Source organism: Hyperolius riggenbachi, chromosome 9 (genome assembly GCF_040937935.1).
Source record: "Hyperolius riggenbachi isolate aHypRig1 chromosome 9, aHypRig1.pri, whole genome shotgun sequence".
NCBI classification, from domain to species: domain Eukaryota; kingdom Metazoa; phylum Chordata; class Amphibia; order Anura; family Hyperoliidae; genus Hyperolius; species Hyperolius riggenbachi.
In genome coordinates, this window is record NC_090654.1 from 176,486,636 (window position 1) to 176,506,214 (window position 19,579).

Here is a 19,579-nt window from a genome sequence, read left to right on the forward strand (position 1 = left end):
GAGGTAGAGCTTTGGGCAGTTGCGGAGAAGGCGGCCATATCCCCCCCCCCCTTCCCTCACCTTAGGGTGCTCTGCCTCCCTCGCTCTCTCCTCCGATACTAGTGTGGCGGCGTTTGGCACTTGGCAGCGTGCGGGACTTACCTTCCGTGGCGCTCCAAGCGCCGGCCGGAAGTTCTGGTTCTGCAGCCGCTGCTCTGGTCTGGATCAGACCAGAGTAGTGGCAAATCATCCCGCGCCAGCGACGAGACGAGACCAGACGGGACAGAGAAACGGAAGGTAAGTTCCGCCCCACTGCCATCCACCGCACTTAGTTCCGGAGGGGACAGGAAGGGAGGGAGAGCACTCTAAGGTGAGGGAAGGGGGGGAGATTGCCCACCTTCTCCACCACTGCCCACGGCTCTCCCTCTTCTCTGCGCTGCTCCCCTCCTGGGGGGACACCTGGCTACCTATTCTGGGCACATATACACCTGCCTATATACTGGCTACATATACACCTGCCTACATATACTGGCTACATACTGTATACACCTGCCTACATATACTGGCTACATATACACCTGCCTACATATACTGGCTACATATACACCTGCCTACATATACTGGCTACATATACACCTGCCTACATATACTGGCTACATATACGCCTGCCTACATATACTGGCTACATATACGCCTGCCTACATATACTGGCTACATATACGCCTGCCTACATATACTGGCTACATATACACCTGCCTACAAATACTGGCTACATATACACCTGCCTACATATACTGGGACGTATAACCCTGCCTACATATACTGGCTACATATACACCTGCCTATATACTGGGACATATAAACCCTGGCTACATATACTGGGCACATATCCCCCTGGCTACATATACTGGGCACATATCCCCCTGGCTACATATACTGGGCACATATCCCCCTGGCTACATATACTGGGCACATATACCCCCTGGCTACATATACTGGGCACATATACTCCCTGGCTACATATACTGGGCACATATACCCCCTGGCTACATATACTGGGCACATATACCCCCTGGCTACATATACTGGGCACATATACCCCCTGGCTACATATACTGGGCACATATCCCCCTGGCTACATATACTGGGCACATATCCCCCTGGCTACATATACTGGGCACATATCCCCCTGGCTACATATAATGGGCACATATCCCCCTGGCTACATATACTGGGCACATATACCCCTGCCTACATTTACTGGGACATATACCCCCTGACTACATATACTGGGCACATATACCCCTGACTACATATACTGGGGACATATACCTCTAGCTACATATACTGGGCACAAATATCCCTGGCTACATATACTGGGGACATATACCTCTGGCTACATATACTGGGCACATATAACCCTGGCTATATATACTGGGGACAACTGGCTGTTTGTATGAGGGATATATTTAATAAAAAATATAAGGGCATCAATATTAAAAAAAAATCTTCAAAAAACTTTATGGTAGGCGTGACTTGGGGGTGTGGTTAGGGTGTGTGGTTAGGGGTGTCGCCTGTGTCCCGGTTTCTAATTTTAAAATGTTGGGAGGTATGGGATTATCTTGGGCAAGTGTAGGCCAAGGGCATTGTTTACCTGCTTCCTCCCCCCCGCCCCCACACACACACACACTCCATAATGCCCCATCCCTCCTCCCTACGTCGCAGCAACAGTACACTGCAGGCTAGTGAAGCATCAGTACAGAACTGTCATCTGAGGAATCTGGTCCTGATACCTGCAGGCAAGTGTGTGTGTGTGTGTGTGTGTGTGTGTGTGTGTGTGTGTGTGTGTGTGTGTGTGTGTGTGTGTGTGTGTGTGCGCACTTTAACCACTTAATCACTGAGGGTTTTTTCCCTTATGGACCAGAGCAATTTTCACCTTTCAGTGCTCCTTCCATTCATTTGCCAAAAACTTTAAAAATACTTATTGCAACAAAATCATTTGTATCTTGTTTTTTTTTTCTTTTGCCACCAATTAGACTTTCTTTGGGTGGTTGTTTTGCTAAGAATTCTTTTATTCTAAATGCATTTTAACAGGAATAATAAGAAAAAAAATGGAAAACATCAATATTTCTCCATTTTCGGCCATTACAGTTTTAAAATATAATGTGCTACTGTGACAAGGCACCGAACATTTATATCGCGCTTTTCTCCTGGCGGACTCAAAGCACCAGAGCTGCAGCCACTAAAGTGTGCTCTTTAGGCTGTAGCAGTACTGCCTATATAGCAGATTGTCCCTAGTCTGTTATTTACCTTTGCCCTGTCATTCAGCGCTGCTCCCCCGCCTCCTGTATAGTGCGGCTCCCCGCCCGTGTCCATTACCTCCCCGCCTATGTAAACTTCCTCCAATCGGAAGAGGAGGCGGGGAGCCATGCTATACAGGAGGCGAGGGAGCAGCGTTAAATGACAGGGCAAAGGTAAATAACATAACAGACTAGCGACAAACTGTGTGTTGCTAGTCTGGCAAATTTTTTAATGGGGGAAAGCAGAGCCGGGGGGGGGGGGGGGGAGCTGGAGGAATGCTATAAGGACACAGAGGCTGCTCATTGTATTCAGACTGTGCCTCTATGACCTCAGGTTCTCTTTTCCTGTACTGGAAAAAAATTTCTTTGCTACTAATGTTCTGTTTCTTAGCTGTACTGCACATATAATTCATTATATCATGCGTTTATTTTTGCTACAGGTTTGCTAGATGGTAAAATGTGTAGCTGTTGCCTTTTTCTTATTTTAACTGAAGTAGTGTCATGCACTAGTGACGAAACACACTTCTAGAACACACAAAATTGCCTGGTTCAGACAAACTTGTTTTTCTTTGGCTGTATCGTTTTCTGGATATTAGAGACTCTATTGAGGCTCTATTGAGCTGGAGCTAGTATGTGATGTATACAACTGGTAATGAGAGCATTGCAGAGGTCTTCTGAGTGGCTGGATAGTGTACTGGTTACGGGCACCGCCTTTGACATGGGAGACCAGGGTTTGGATTCCTGGCTAGGGTCAATATCTATTCAGTAAGGAGTTCAAAGCAAGACCTTGTGGCTGCAGCTCTTGAGCTCTTGAGCGCTTTGAGTCCAACAGGAGAAAAGCTTTATACAAATTTTCGGATTATTATTATATTATTCTGTATGGGAACGTTTCGATAAGCAATGAATTTGATTTTGTAAGGAATGGGATATAACCCTTGCCCTGCTCAATGTTTTAGTGGCTGCTGTGTTGATCATGTGCATCTTAAAAGCTGCAGCAGTTAGCAAGTTTTCCTATCAGTGCAGTCATATTTGATTTCTATGCCTGAAAGTATTTTATCATTATATATGTAAGATGTGTTTTTGCTTTTTTTTTTCAGTTCCTTCCTAAGAATGTACACCTGATTTGTGTGGATATGCCTGGCCATGAAGGAACCACCCGCTCACCTTTAGATGACTACTCAGTCATCGGGCAGGTCAAAAGGATACACCAGGTACTCTCTTATACTATAAGTAAGTTGGATGAATTGTTCTTGCTTCCAATAGAGATGGGTTTCACATTTCTTTTAGGTTCACTAGATTTTGAATCTGTGTCCAAATAGTTTAAAGTGAGATTAGTTACAGAAAACTAAGATTTCAGTAACTACTCTTAGATGCATAAAAAATATTTGGAAGAATTCCCAAGCCTTCCCTGTATGTAAAAACGTTTACTAGGCGGGAGCAGAATCAAGAAACTGGCAGAGAGTGTCACCTGGACAGCAAAGTTTAATTTGTTGATTATCCAGAGATAAAAAAGCCTGAACTGCTCTCTGCAGTGAAGGTAAACATTTTTACACAATGCTTGCAAATGCTTTCAAATGTTCTTTTATATACTAATAGTTACTGAAATTTTAGTTTTGAGAGTATGTTCCCCATAGTTATCAGATATGTTGCTATGCATTTGTATTCTGGAACCTTGGAAAACTTTGCCCGTCCACAGTATACTACAGATGAGGACTCTTGTTTCCTGTTTGTTTTATGAACTTGCAAACACTAGTGCACATGACAGGCAGGGGCCCCAAGCACTACCACTGCTCGGGACCCACAAACCAGCATGTAACACAATAGGGGAGTGCAGGTGAGCCCCGAAGCTGCCACCACCAGGAACTCGCCCCCTCCACTCCTTCAACTTACCAAACACAAAAGGATTGCTCACTCCCAGACAGCACTCTGCCACTTATATATAGTCCGCAGACTGCCAGACTAGGTGTAATGTATTTTCACTTCTGGTAGCTTCTTGGCTGACTGGTAGTCTGCGGACTATATATAACTATATATAAGTGGCAGAGTGCTGTCTAGGAGTGAGCAATCCTTTGTGTTTGGTTGTTTTATGAAATTGCTCATGTCTCATGCAAGTGGACTTTAACTCCCATTATTTTCTCAATTCAGATCCAATTTAAATTTCACACTAAAGCCCAATACCCGAAAATCTTGAATTACTCAGACAGGCCTCCCATCCTTTACATAGTTAGGGCATTGATAAAATAGTTTGTAGGTGTTTCTTTAGACCCCCCAGTTGTAATGTGGTGCAGCCCTTCTTTCTCATGTGCAGGCCCTTCCTCCATGTATGTCACTATTTCAAGTGCCCCCTCTTCTATGTACCTTTAAAAAGGGGACCCGCCAAGGCCCTGAAACATTTCAGATCGAATGGCATTGCCTGTAACTATCACAGTACAATAAACCACTTTTGGAGCATTTATTCATTGTGAATACCTTTTGGATTCTACCCTCTTTCATGCATGACAATTAACCCATTTCTTGTGCAACCCTTTATTTGTATCCTTCCTATTTCACATGCAGCCGCCTCCTTCCATGTCCAGCAACTTGTACATGCAAAAAGGGTGTCCAGAAATTTGAGCATCCATATATAGCTGCTAGTAGAATATCAGTAAATTTAGAGATATTCTACTATTTTCCAGTGCTTATAATAACATATTGGTAGATGATACAGATATTTTACTACAGCAAAACCTAACCCTATTCTCACACAGAATACCCCGATCAGATCGCCCCCCTTTTTTCCCCCCTATGGGGATGATGTGCAGGGGGGGTCTGATCGCTCCTGCCTGCCTGGGTGTTGTGGGGGGGGCACCTCAAAGCCCCCCTCCGCTGCGAAATTCCCCCCTCCCTCTCACCCCTGGTGATCGGGGCTGTACAGTACGCTATCCGTCCTGTGCAGCCTGTGACAGGCTGTCCTCTGTCACATAGCGGCGATCCTCGGCCACTGATTGGCCGGGCATCGCCGATCTGCCTTACGGCGCTGCTGTAGCAGCAGCGCCGTTCAATGTAAGCAAAGGAGACAAACGTCTCCTGCGTTTACATTTAGTCTGCGAACCGAGATCAGCGGCTCGCAGGCTATTCACGGAGACCCGCTCCGTGATCTAACAGGAAACGGCCGCTCGCGCGAGCGCCCTTTCCTGATTAATTAGGGAGGTCCTCCAGCTACCACTTTGCCGCCGCACGGTATGAGTGTGCGGTCGGCAAGTGGTTAAATAACTTTTCAGCTTTCTGCAATTAAAAAAGTACCAAAAAGTAGGTGAAAAAGTACTATCAAAATTATTCTGGGTATTTTCTTGCTTACTTGTGGCTTAAAGGGCATTTTATTTATAAGGTGTGAGAATTCACCTAGGAGAAAACTCAGGAAATAAAGTGAATTGGATCGGGACCATACTGGAATTACCACATGCATAGATACATTTTCCTGGGCAGTAATGCCATAGAGGTATTAAACTGACAGCTATCATTGTAGGTTTACCCCAGTCACAGCCAGTAACCGTGCACTTGAATAAGAATGGAGGCTTTGGTCACTGCATGGGGAAAAGGAGGGGGGGTGTTTTCAAAAGTTAAAGCCCAATACGCAATTTTTTTATGATTTTTCTGACCACCAGCGATTACTAAATTTTTTTTAATGCTTATGCTTATGCGACGAGCGATAGTTTCCGGGATCTCTCAACATGGGTACAGGCACGTGATTACATGAACAAAGTTTGGTGACATGCAGCAATAACGACCATTACGCGGATCAGATCTTTAAGATCCCCAACGACTCCTGCACAAAGTGTCACGATAGTTTGAACTTTCGTTTGCGCCCATCACATGACTTTGCGTTTTCTCGCGAACAGGAAGATGGATTGGGTAACACTTGTTGTAGGGGATGTCGCTGTGATCCATCTTCCTGCGTTGTCAGGTGAGTATTCAGCTGTAGAATAACAATTGATTGATGCAACCATTGTAAAAAGTCACCATTTTCAGTAGCCATATGTAAATCTGCCCCCCCCCCTCCCCTGCCACCACCGCCGCCCTTGTGCGTGGGCGCTTTTGTGTTTTGTGATTTTGTGAATACTTATCAGCCAATTTGATACAGAATATCAGTGTGAGGACAGCCAGGCCCCTGAGCTCTGTTCAACCCTGACAGCCTATCTCAACTCATCTGCCTAAATGTTCCCTGAATGTGCTTTGTGAATGTAAATGTGATGTGAGGACCCTGAACACAATCACATTAGCAGCACTCTGATAGATTGCTCTTGCTGATAAACACATGTCACATTCCCTTACTGAGATCTGCCAATGTCCCTTAATTCTTCTGAGATTATAATCTTCCCTGTCATGCTGCGCCTAAGATGATTACATTCCATCTGCTTCATCTTTTCACTTAATAAAAGGAATCAAAAAGCTCGTTATAACACAAGGCATCTTTATGAGTTGCTGCCATGTTAACGTTAAATCTATAGTCGTGTTCGCTTAAAGTGGAACGTCATTTTCAAAGTGGAAGTTGTTTAATAAACGATCAATCCTCTATTACAACAAACTGCAAAGAAAGTTTTGCATCACAAAACCAGAAGACAGGAATACTCAGGAGTGTCAAGCTCAATCACATATGGGGCCAAAATCTGACACACGGTCTTAGTTGTGCGCCACATTGTTTATTAAAAGTTAACGGGGGTACTATGCATGTATACATGTTGGGGCAGCAAGGAGTGGGCAGGCTGAGTAGGAAAACAATAGAGTAAGCCTGCACTCGGCATTCAAGATCTCTCACCCTACACACAACCCCAACTGGCCCCCTCAGCCGAGAACCATGTTGCGTGTGTGCAAGGATTTATATCTCCCGGCTTTGATCTCATAGAAATAGCAATGTATTGTGGCCAATGCATTACAATGAACTTGGTCTAAACTCTTATGTATAACATATGTAATGTCATTCTGGAAGGCTGGAATTATTAGAATTATGTCATCGCTACATGATAGGTTGCTTTCTTTATATAACTTGTTCTCTGTCTGCTGCTGACGACTCAGTGCTGTATGTCCTAAAATTACACTACTGTATTTCACTGAGGGTGGACAGGGAAAGTGTTCCATTCTTTTCAATGAAATAAAGACAATAAAATGTGGCAGACCACACTATCAATATTTTCTATTGCCATATTTTTACAGAACAAATGGCTTAGAGTGAACCTGAAGTGAACACATCTAGAGCAATACTCCAAATTAGGACTTTTTTTTTTTAATTGGTGTTAAATATTTAGGTTTGCAGATCCATATCTTCATGTTTTAAATATAGAGTTCCTAAAGATAAGCAATACCCTACTGAGCTTTTCTCCCCGCTCCTTGCTGTCAGAAGTGCTTCTAGTAATCCTGCAGAAATGTTTGGACTTCTTATCAGGTTTAATGAAAAAATTGGCAATAAATAGTGTAATGCTGGGAATACACGGTTCCTTTCTGCCGTGAGTTTCTGCTCTTGATCATTTTTGCTGCTCGATCCAGCTCTCGATTCTCTTATCTTCCGCTGGTTTTTCTTATCATTTCCATTCACTTCTATCAGAAAACGAGCGGCCAGCTCACTGAATAATAAAAACCATCATTTAAAATAATAAAAACCATCATTTTGTGTTCAATTAAGTTATCTTTGACTAATAGTTAACGGTTTTTGATGCGCAGAAACATTTAACCAGTTCACCCCCAAGGGTTTTTACCCTAACGGACCAGAGCAATTTTCACCTTTCAGCGCTCCTCCCTTTCATTCACCAATAACTTTTTCACTACTTATCACAGCAAATTGATCAATACCTTGTTTTTATTGCCACTAAATAGGCTTTTTGGAGGCGATATTTATATTCAGTAATACCTTTTCTTTTTATGCATTTTAAAGGGAAAACAAGGAAAAAAATGAAAAAAATACACGATTTCTCCATTTTCATCCCCTATAGTTTTAAAATAAACACTGCTAATGTGCATAAAACACACACATTTTATCTGCCTATTTGTCCTGGTTATTACAATATATAAATTATGTCCCTAGTGCAAAGTATGGTGACAATATATTATTTGGAAATAAAGGTGTATTTTTCCTATGTTGTGTTTTTTGTTTTCTCATTGCATACTACCAATGAATTCAAGCCCTTATTTGCAAATATAACAGTAGTTCACCCTCATAGCATACATATTTTAAAAGCTGAGTCCCTAAGGTAACTATTTATGCATTCAGTTTTCAATTCTGTCACTTTTGGTGTTTTTTACAAGTGTTTTATTTTGGTACAGAGTATATGGAAATAAGTTTTATTGCTTCTCATTCAGTTTGCCAAAAAATCAAAATCAAATGACATATGCATAATCTCTGAAACACCCCAAATTATCTTCTCTTGCTTGTCACGGTTAAAATGATACCCTATACACATCATCAGATAGTGTTTTGGCCACATAATACACTGTTAATCATGAGCAGCACAATGTATTTTTCAAGGCCATTTTTTGCACCAGAAACAATACAGTCATACTTTCCCAGCAAAACCCCTGGTGTCTCAGAACATTGGATATAGGTCATAAATTATACCATTCTGAAAACTAGAGAACCAGACCTACCCAAATATACATATTTTGTAACATTTGCACTTTTGCGGTTTTGATGAAATTGCACCGTAACTTTGAAAATGTTTTTTTTTTTTTTTACAGTTTTCTTTACTTTGGCATGAAAAAACAATTCAAATGACATATGCATAATCTCTCAAACACCCCAAATTCTCTTCTCTTGCTTGTCACGGTTAAAATGATACCCTATACACATCATCAGATAGTGTTTTGGCCACATAATACACTGTTAATCATGAGCAGCGCCAATGTATTTTTAAGGCCCTTTTTTTACCAAATGCAACAATGTAATTCTTTCTTCTCAAAGCCCCAGGAGTGACCATTCAATAAAAGACACAAATGTTACCATTCTGAAAACTAGAGACTCAGGCCTACTCAGTTGCAAATAGAATAATTTAAGTGAGGCCTAAATCACTATCCATAACATGAATGACAGATACAGTGGAACTCACCATTGCAGGTCTAGCAGGATGGAGAAAGGCCAGAGGTCATACGCCAAGGAAAGCCAGTGGTCAGAAGATGGGGGGTGGTCTGCAGAGTAAAGTCCTGTGGCAAACACTCTTGCCTTGCAGCAGCAAGTCCAAATGGGAAAAAACTATTTGCAGGTTGTAGGAGTCTTGGGTTTCCTCTAAGCTTCTGGGTTTCCTCCCACACCCCCAAAAAAGGTGGTAATGTTAACTAGTGGTAATTGTGAGTTCCTTTGAGAGACAGTAAGTGGCAAATAAAAGTAGAGAGGAAAAAGTCCAGTGAAAATTTAGGGTAATGAAGAAAAAAAAATAAAATAAAAAATAAAGTCTAATAGCTGCTGAGGGTATGGTATGCCTCAAAGCAGCCGGCAACGCAGAGTCCCGGCTGTGAGGGGCACTTTGGGCAGTGGTATCTGCTGTCTTTCCGCCTCTTGTGCTTGGTGCACACCCGGTATCGCTTCTGTGGCTTCGCCTTAATTGGGTTCGGGGGGATCAGGGCAGGAAAATGTTTTCCCCTTAGGCGAACTGCTCCATCCAGTTGCATTGGATTGAATTCCTCCATAAGGTTGACGCTTTCATTGATCAGCGATCTCAAAGCTTGTCGCATAAACGGGAGGAAGCTGTCACCGTGGCATTTCTTTTTATAAAGCACAAATGCGTTGTGCATGGCCATCTGCAGGAGGTAAAAAAAACTTTTTTGTACCAGGCCCTCTTTTTTTTTTTTAAAAAGTAGTAGGAGAGCATTTGGTCCGCAAGATCCACCGCACCCATATTTTTTGTGTAGTCGACCAATGCCCCTGGCTTCTCGATCCGCTCTCTGGCGGTTGTGACAGGAACCACTTCTTCAGTGTGAATTGAAGTCAGGACCATGACATCTCTCTTGTCCCTGAATTTTATAGCCAGGAGCTCACCACTTCTGAGACTGTGTGTTTCCCCTTTGGATAATTTTTTATTAACCACCTGTGGTGGGAGGCCTTTGCGGTTTGGCCTCACTGTCCCACAGGCACCAGTCTCTGCAGAATATAAAAATTTGAAAAGGGGAATGCTGGTGTAGAAGTTATCCACGTACAGATAATAGCCTTGGTGGAGGAGTGGGTTGGCTAGTTCCACCACAATTTTTCCACTGGTTGGCATGTATGGTGGGCACCCAGCTGGTTGCAAATGGCTATCTTTGCCCTCATACAGAAAAAAAGAATAGGTGTAGCCAGTGCTGCTCTCACAAAGTATAAATAAATTTATACTTAAAATTGTATCCCATACTTGGCAGCCTTACTTGGAATATATTGTTTTATCCCTAATCTGCCATGGAAAGGTAGGAGGGATTCATCCACTGCAACCTCTCTCTCTGGGGTGTACACCTCGCTAAATTTTGTACTGAGGTGAGTGAGTATGGGCCTCAGCTTAAAAAGCTTGTCATGGGCAGGATCACCTTTGGGGACATTGTCCGAATTGTCGGCAAAGTGCAGGCACTTCATAAGAGCCTCATAGCGCTGCCTGCTCATGGAAGCCGGAAACGGGTGTTGCGTGCATAAAGTCCTTAGACCAGTACAGTCTTATTTCTGGCTGTTGGAGTATGCCCATGTGTAGTGTTAGGGCCAGAAACACCTTTAGCTCAGGTATGGTGGTGGGCTCCCATTTCTCAGCCAAATAGCAGGTGGGCTTCTGGGCAATATACTGCTGCGCAAACAAATTGGTTTGCTCCACAATGTGCTGCAGCAAATCATCACCCACAAAGAGCTGGAAGAAGTCAGCAGGCCCGAAGTTGTTAGTGGGCACTAATATTTCGCTTGCCCCTGTAAAAGGCGGGATGTTGGGTGCTACAAGGTTAGCGGGTGACCAGGTGCCCCGAATTATGTCCTCAGGTACCGGTGGGCGTACCTGCCTTTGCCTGGCTCCCCTTCGGCCTCTGCTGCTAGCTGCAGCAGTGCTACCCACTGAGCCCCCTGCGGTGGCATCTGAAGGGCCCTGGACAGTGGTTCCCCTCTGGCCTGTGCTGCTAGCTGCAGCTGTGCTACCCACCGAGCCCCCTGCGGTGGATTCTGAAGGGCCCTGAACAGTGGACTCATCATCCCTCCTGAAGCGGCGAGACGGCTGCCCAACGCTCTCTGAACTGTCAGAATCTGACTCAGAGCTGCTGCTCGTTGGGTGCCATTCGCTCCCTGAATCGTCCCCACTGCTGCTGCTCTGCTGAAGGTAGACGGCTGCCTCCTCAACAGAATACAGTCTCCTCGCCATAGTAAGCAAAGGGGATAGATAGATGGATGGATAGATGGATGGGATGGATGGATGGATGGGATGGATGGATGGGATAGACAGACAGACAGACAGATCGATCGATCAACCAAGCGATTGATCAATAACAGAAAGATTTTTTTTTTTTATTTTTTTTTTATATGAAGATGAAAAGAAAGAATATAGATAGAAAGTATAGATAGAAATATCAGAGTAAGGGTAAAAGAGGGGTGAAAAAGTACAGAAAAGTACTAAAATCGAACAGAAAACCAGTAAATGGCAAAGGAGGGGGAGGATAAGGGGTTAATAAAAAAAGTATGGGGATAAAATTTTATTTAAAAATATAAAAATCCTACCACAATCACAGTCTTTCTCCCTCACAGCTCCTGTCACCTCTGAATGCTAATTGACAGCAGTCTGAGGTGACAGATGAGCTGGGAGGGAGAAAGCAACTTTGTTTACTGACACTACAGGACAGATCATTGTTACTGGCTTGTAACAATGATCTGCCTTGTTACTGGCACTTGATTGGCCCAGGGACCATGTGATTCCCTGGTCCAATCACCAAGCCGCGGGACCCGACGTGCGCGCGCAGCGGGAGCGCGCCCGCTCGCACACAGCAGCAGAGTTACAATGTAACTTATTAAAACGTCCTGTTGCCATTAATAGCGGCGAACATGACGTTTTAATGCGTTACATTGTCCCTAAATGGTTAAGCGTGACAAACATGCAAAAGAATAAGAAATCAGGAAGGGGGCAAATAGTTTTTCACATCATTGTATATTAAAAAACAATCATTGAACTACATAACAAGTATGCATTAATCACCATACATAAGGACAAGAGGCAGACAGAGGAGTCTTCAAAATCATGCAGTAGTCTTCAAGCAGGCTTTAGGGCCCAAAGATGGCTGGAAATTTCCGCCCAGGGGTAGAATCTAGTTGTCAAGAGAAGGCGATCTCCATTCATGGTACTTAGACCACCCCTCTGACTAAAAGCAAGCTTTTCTGAAATTCCCCTAAACACATTTTGCATGCAGTCCCTGGCCCCACATCTCCCGCTAAGCAAACACTTTCATATTACAGCCCTCAACAGTCTGTCATCTGTCCTACAGTGGCCTAAAACAGATCTTTTCTTATAACTTTAAACTACAACTAAAGGTTAAACTAACAGGCACCCCATGTACACCCCTATCCCCTCCTAGCCCTCTTCTTCCAGCCCCTTGTCTCCACCCAACGCTCAACCCTGATACTCCTCACCATCAAATCTCTAGTTTTCCCAGGTATCCCCCAATGAAGCCACCTCATATTAAAGAAAACCTGAGATTAATGCATATGCTGTATTTATACTTACCTGGGGCATCCTCCAGCCCGATGAGGTGCGTGGGGTCTGTTGCCATTCTCTTCAGCCCATCCGTTCTGCCTAGCTTCTATGCATGGGGGCGACGGGGAGACGCACGTGGACGAGACGTGCATGCATTGAAGACTATAACTGGCCAGGTTACCGGAAGAATGGAGAGGCCGAATAGGACGACGAGGGACCCCACGCGCCTCATGGGGCTCAAGGAAGCCCCAGGTAAGTATAAGCATAAGCATTTATCTCAGGTACACTTTAAGGACACCACAATGCTTCTGGCTAAACCTCAAGAAAGTCTTCCCGCCCTGGACCCAGGAAATACCTTACTGAAGCATCCCATGTTCATATGGTTGATTGGCATGGGAAAAGCTGATCTTTCCCTGTTTCCTTGGTCCTCAGTGAATCCTACGTGCACACATGTCTTTATTAGATCCACCATGGAGGCCCTGTGGAGGTTTAGAAATATGCCTGTAATTACCTCCGTTCAACGCCCTTAATTCCTTTCCTGCCCATTTGCAGTCTGCACAGCTGTGTCAGCTGGAGAATGGGTGAAACCCCTGAGAGGCAAAAGATTTCTTCCAAGATGGATCGCTGATGCCTCTTTTCCACCTGCAGGAATCACGAACTGCCCTTTTCTAGATTTATGGAGTTACTGTCAATTTGTGCATATTCTGCGTTCATCTGGCATGAGGGATCAGCTTTCACGACCTCTTGCCCATTTTGAGAACTTCTGCTTTTGTCACGCTTTTGTTAAGAATACTCTTTCTCAAATATATTAAATGCTGATATATGATTACACCTGGGCTTTAGGGCTCAAGCAAAAGTGGGAGACTTAATTGCTGGATTTCGGAGAAGAGATTGCAAAAAATTCTAATCTTGAATCAGAGGTCATCTGTCTTAGCCAGAGTTCATGAATTGAATTATAAACTCATAACTATGTGGTACTATACTTCCAGTTGTTTCACAAAATGTTCCCCAGTGCTGATCCCTCCTGCTGGAGATGCAAGAGCGCACAGGGGACCGCTGCTCCATGTGTTTTGGGATTGTCCCATTATAAGGCCCTTTAGGCAGGAGCTCCAGAAGCATATTAAGACTATGACAGATGGGGACATCATAGATGACTCTTCCTATTATTTGATTCACAACCCATGCAAAACTGACAAAACATTTAATCCAAGCAGCCGTGTTCTCATAGCAAGTTTCTGGAAATCCACCTCTCCACCCACAATTGTTGAGTGGATAAATGAGATAAAGTCTATCCACTGATTTGGAGTCCTTGACACACGCTCCTGATGTGGATACACTGGTCTGTGTTTTTGGAGTCAGATGAGTGCAAGGCGATTTGTGGGGTCACCTAGCTCTGTATGCTGCATTACCCCACTCCCTATTACATTCACTTACACTACACTTGGGAATGCCTCTAATTGATTTCTAGGGATGATTCAAGGACCCCGTCCTCTCTTCTCTTTTCCCCTCTTCTTATTCTCTCCATCTTCCTTCTTTTCCCTTCCATTTCCTTCATCTATATGTTTATTTTTGCTCAATTTGCATATGGGCCTGTGTTATGTTCTCTTTGTTGGCCTCAGTCCTAGAACCTCCTTATGGGTGCCCTGGGTGAATGATCACGATGGTGCCCTGGGGCCTCCCTTGCTTTCCCTTTTTTTACTGAATGATAGAGCCACTCATCCTAGGTTAACCAGGTGGCACTATTTGCTGTTATTTGTACTGTAGATTATTGTGGAAGACACAGGTTTAGTGCCTACCTAGATGCATCTACTATGTTCCTGGAAAGCAGTCCTGGTTAGCTGCATACATGATGTTTCATGTTTTACTTTTACAACAGTTTGTGATAATTGATTTCTTTCTGATTGTTAAAATCTCTTTGATAAATGAAGCGAAAAAAAGAAAGAAAGAAAAAGCTACTAAAGCCTGAAGCTTAGCATGAAGTCTTGTGAATGTGTACTTCTGTGGGTGCACAGAAGGAACGATCAGAGTAGTTGTGTGTTTTACAGTACATGAAGATTTGTGGTGCATCTCGTGGAATCCAATGAAGGTGGTTTGGGAGGTCTGGCAATAGACAAGAAAAAGAGTGCACTCAGGTACAGGTGGGACAGTTGTCCGGCTGGCTAACGTGTCACACCTGTACCCCTGAGTGCGCTTTCTTGTCTATTGCCAAATCACATAAGGCTTATCTTGACAGCCAGGCATCTGGCATTGCTTATAACAAAATGAAGATGGCAGCTTCCGTAGTCCTCTTACTTCAACCAAAATAAGAAAAAGTAAAGCAGGCAAGATCTATGTAGGAATAGCATTATATATAACATGATGATGTCATCCGGTTACATGTCACTTCAGTATCAGTGGCACAAATTCAGTTTAAATGTCTTCCCATTTTATTGCCAGCAGTGTCACTAACATGTTTATGGTGGGGGAAATATACTCTGTACAATGAAATTGAAGGATGTACTGGAGCTGCCTTCCAGGTCAGGGTTGTGGAGTCGGTACAAAAATCATCCGACTCCGACTCCTCCAGTTATGAAACCACTGATTCTGACTCTGACTACAGGTACCCAAAATGGCTCCGACTCAGACTACTTAGACTACTTAGTCTAATACTTACTGGGGCTGGGATTTGGTACAAAAATCATCTGACTCTGACACCCGACTCCTTAGTTTATGAAACCACCGACTCCAACTCTTGACTTCACGTACCCAAAATTGCTCCGACTCCAACTCCACAGTCCTGTTCCAGGTGTCAGGGAAGAACAAGACTTATGATGCCCATACATAGTACAATAAAAACATTTGATTTTATTGTTTATTCCACCAAAATGATCGATTCGAATGAAAGTTAAAAAGGATCTTTTTTTCGATCAAGAAAAATGAACGATTATCCTTTTTTTTTCAACAAAACTGTTGGAAAAATCGTAATATTCGATCTAACGGAATAATCGAATGAAATTATCTAATCCGAAAAATATGTAATGTGTATGTGCACCAAGACCAAGCCATCTACACTTTTAAGTAGCAATGCTCAGTATGTTATCTGTAAATACAAATGGGAGCTTACAGTATACTTACAATAGCAGTCAGTCTGGTAGTTGCATGTGTTAGATGTCACCGTAGTTACATAAATAAGATGCATAATGGAATTTGCTAGTTAACATTTAGTGTAGCTATTTCATCATATTTTATGTCCTAATTTTCTTCAGTTTGTGGAGAGCATAAATTTGAACAAGAAGCCCTTCCATCTTGTTGGTACATCGATGGGTGGATGTGTGGCTGGGGTGTATGCCGCTCAGTATCCTAAAGACATTGGCAGTCTTACGCTTATTTGTCCTGCGGGTAAGTCATTATTGTTATTTTGAAGACAACCTGTTAAACACTGGTACGTATGGCTTTGCAAACAGTGTTTTGGACATGTGTAATGTATTTTGGCTGTATGGCCCGTGTTCTTTGCAGGTCTTGGCTACACAAAGCTGGTCCTCCACCCTCCATGTTGTATAACCTTATGCTACCTCACTTACATGAATGAAGCAAACTGATTTCCTCTTCATTCATCTTCCCACTCTAGTTCCTTAACCTAACCATTTTCCTGACCCTCTCCACCCCTCTTAAATGATACCTAACTTAAATGGTTCCTAAGCAATACCTAATCCTGACTACCTGATCCTAACTAGTTACTCTAACCTTTTCCTACTCTATTTCCATATCATACTATTATTATAAATGCAAAAGTTTGGATGTTTGTTAAGGCGCATACACACACCATACTGTAGCAAAGGAAGGGTCCGTCAGACCCTTCCGCTGGGCGGACATTCTGCCGACAGCACGTGTGTACACGCTGTCAGCAGACTGATAATACTATTTCTGACAGATACGCTCAGTGGATCTGTCAGCAACAGATTTGGATGAAATTTGGCACACACATAGTACATTACCTGGAATAACATATAGGGTACTTTTTATCCCCATAACCAAAAAGTGGGCGGAGACAAATACAAATTTCCCAGCACTAGCTGCTCAGTTGCTTTGTACTCCATTCAGAAATTGCAAGGTGCTCCTTAACCACTTGCTGACCACCCACTGTACATTGGCGGCGGCAAAGTGGCATGCCCACGTAACACCAATTGGCGTCGTGTCCTGGGACTCTTCCGGGCCGGGGATCGCGCACATCCACCGGCAATAGGCTCCGCCCACCTGCGACGTCAACCCGCCGGCCGGTCGGAAGCGCCAGCGGGTATTAACCCTTCGATCACCGCGTTACAAGCGTATAATACGCTTTGTAATGTATACAAAGCGTATTATACAGGCTGCCTCCTGCCCTGGTAGTCCCAGTGATCGAGGGACCACCAGGGCAGGCTGCAGCCCTTACTGTCTGCACCCAAGCACACTGATCTGCCCCCTGATTGCCCACAGCACCCCTCAGACCCCCCCTGCCCACACCCCAGACCCCTGTTTGCACCCAATCACCCCCCTAATCACCCATCAATCACTCCCTGTCACCATCTGTCAACGCTATTTTTTAGATTAGGCCCTAAACTGCCCCCTGGGGGCTCCTGATCACCCCCCCCCCCCCCACGCCCTCAGATCCTCCCCAGACACCCCCCCCCCTGTGTACTGTATACATCTATCCTCCCCTATAATCATCCACTGATCACCTGTAAATCACCCATCAATCACCCCCTGTCACCACCTGTCACTGCTACCCATCAGATCAGACCCTAACCTGCCTCTTGTGGGCATCTGATCACCCACCCACACCCTCAGATCGCCCGCAGACTCGCTGTCAGATTACCTCCCAAGTACATTGTTTACATCTGTTCTCTACTCTAATCACCCATCAATCACTCCCTGTCACTATCGGTCAGCGCTATTTTTTAGAATAGTCCCTAAACTGCCCCCAGGGGGCTCCTGATCATACCCCCACACCCTCAGATCGTCCCCAGACCCCACCAGACCCCCCCCCCTGTGTACTGTATACATATATTCTCCCCTGTAATCACCTGTCAATCACCCCCTGTCACTGCCACCCATCAGCTCAGACCCTAACCTGCCCCTTGTGGGCACCTGATCACCCGCCTACACCCTCAGATTGCCCGCAGACCCACCCTCAGATCACCTCCGAAAGTGCATTGTTTACATCTGCTCTCCCCTCTATTCACCCAGTGATCACCCATCAAACACCCCGTCACCACCTGTCACTGCTACCCATCAGATCAGACCCTAATCTGCCCCTTGCGGGCACCCAATCACCCGCCACACCCTCAAATAGCCCCCAGACCCGCTCTGATCAACTCGCCAGTGCATTGCTTGCATGTATTCTCCCTTGTAATCACCTACTGATCACCTATCCATCACCCCGTCACCCCCTGTCACCACCTGTCACTGCTACCCATCAGATCAGACCCTAATCTGCCCCTTGCAGGCAACCAATCACCCGCCCACACCCTCAGATAGCCCCCCAGACCCGCTCTGATCAACTCGCCAGTGCATTGCTTGCATATATTCTCCCTTGTAATCACCTACTGATCACCTATCAATCACCCCGTCGCCCCTTGTCACCACCTTTCACTGCTACCCATCAGATTAGACCCTAATCTGCCCCTTGCGGGCACCCAATCACCCGCCCACACCCTCAGATAGCCCCCCAGACCCTCTCTGATCAACTCGCCGGTGCATTGCTTGTATATATTTTCCCCTGTATTCACCTACTGATCACCTATCAATCACCCCATCACCCCCTGTCACTGCTACCCACCAGATCAGACCCTAATCTGCCCCTTGCGGGCACCCAATCACCCGCCCACACCCTCAGATAGCCCCCCAGACCCCTCTGATCACCTCCCCAGTGCATAATTTACATCTCTTCTCCCCTCTAATCACCCACTGATCACCCATCAATCACCCCCTGTCACTGCTACCCATCATACCCATCAGATCAGACCCTCATCTGCCCCTTGCGGGCACCCAATGACCGGCCCACACTCTCAGATCGCCCTCAGATACCCCCGATCACCTCCCCAGTGCATTGCTTGCATCTATTCCCCCCTCTATTCACACCCTAAGGCACCCATCAATCACCTCCTGTCACCCCCTAGCACACCTACCCATCAAATCAGGCCCTAATTTGCCCCGTGTGGGCTTCTGATCACTCGGCCAAACCCTCAGATTCCCCTCAGACCCCCTTCCGATCACCTCCCCAGTGCATTGATTGCATCAGTTCTCCCCTCTAATCACCCACTGAGACACCCATCAATCACCTCCTGTCACCACCTGTCACCCCCTAGCACTCCTATCCATCAGATCAGGCCCTAATCTGCCCCCCTGCGGGCTTCTGATCACCCAGCCAAACCCTCACCCGCCCCACCGCAGTGACAGAATTATTTTTTTCTGATCACTGCTGGTACGACTTAATTGTGGCTGAGACCAACCGTTATGCCACACAATACGCAACCGCCAATCCAAGAAGCTACTATGCCCAGCCTTTTCGGTGCAAGCCACTCCAAGTTTCCGAACGTAACATTTTTTTGGGGCCTTCTCCTTAACATGGGTCTAGTCAAAAAGTATGTATTGCGGTCTTATTGGTCTACGCACCCAATACAGCACATGCCCATGTTCTCT

At 44.9% G+C, this 19,579-nt stretch overlaps 1 protein-coding gene across 1 annotated transcript in view; it reads left to right on the forward strand.

The window, feature by feature from the left end:
• Positions 1-19,579, forward strand: part of ABHD6 (abhydrolase domain containing 6, acylglycerol lipase) — a 57,837-nt gene that overhangs the window by 12,487 nt on the left and 25,771 nt on the right. The window contains exons 3-4 of the mRNA XM_068254941.1: positions 3,377-3,490; positions 16,168-16,300. Of these exons, the coding sequence (XP_068111042.1) occupies positions 3,377-3,490; positions 16,168-16,300 (247 nt within the window). The remainder of the gene's footprint in view (positions 1-3,376; positions 3,491-16,167; positions 16,301-19,579) is intronic.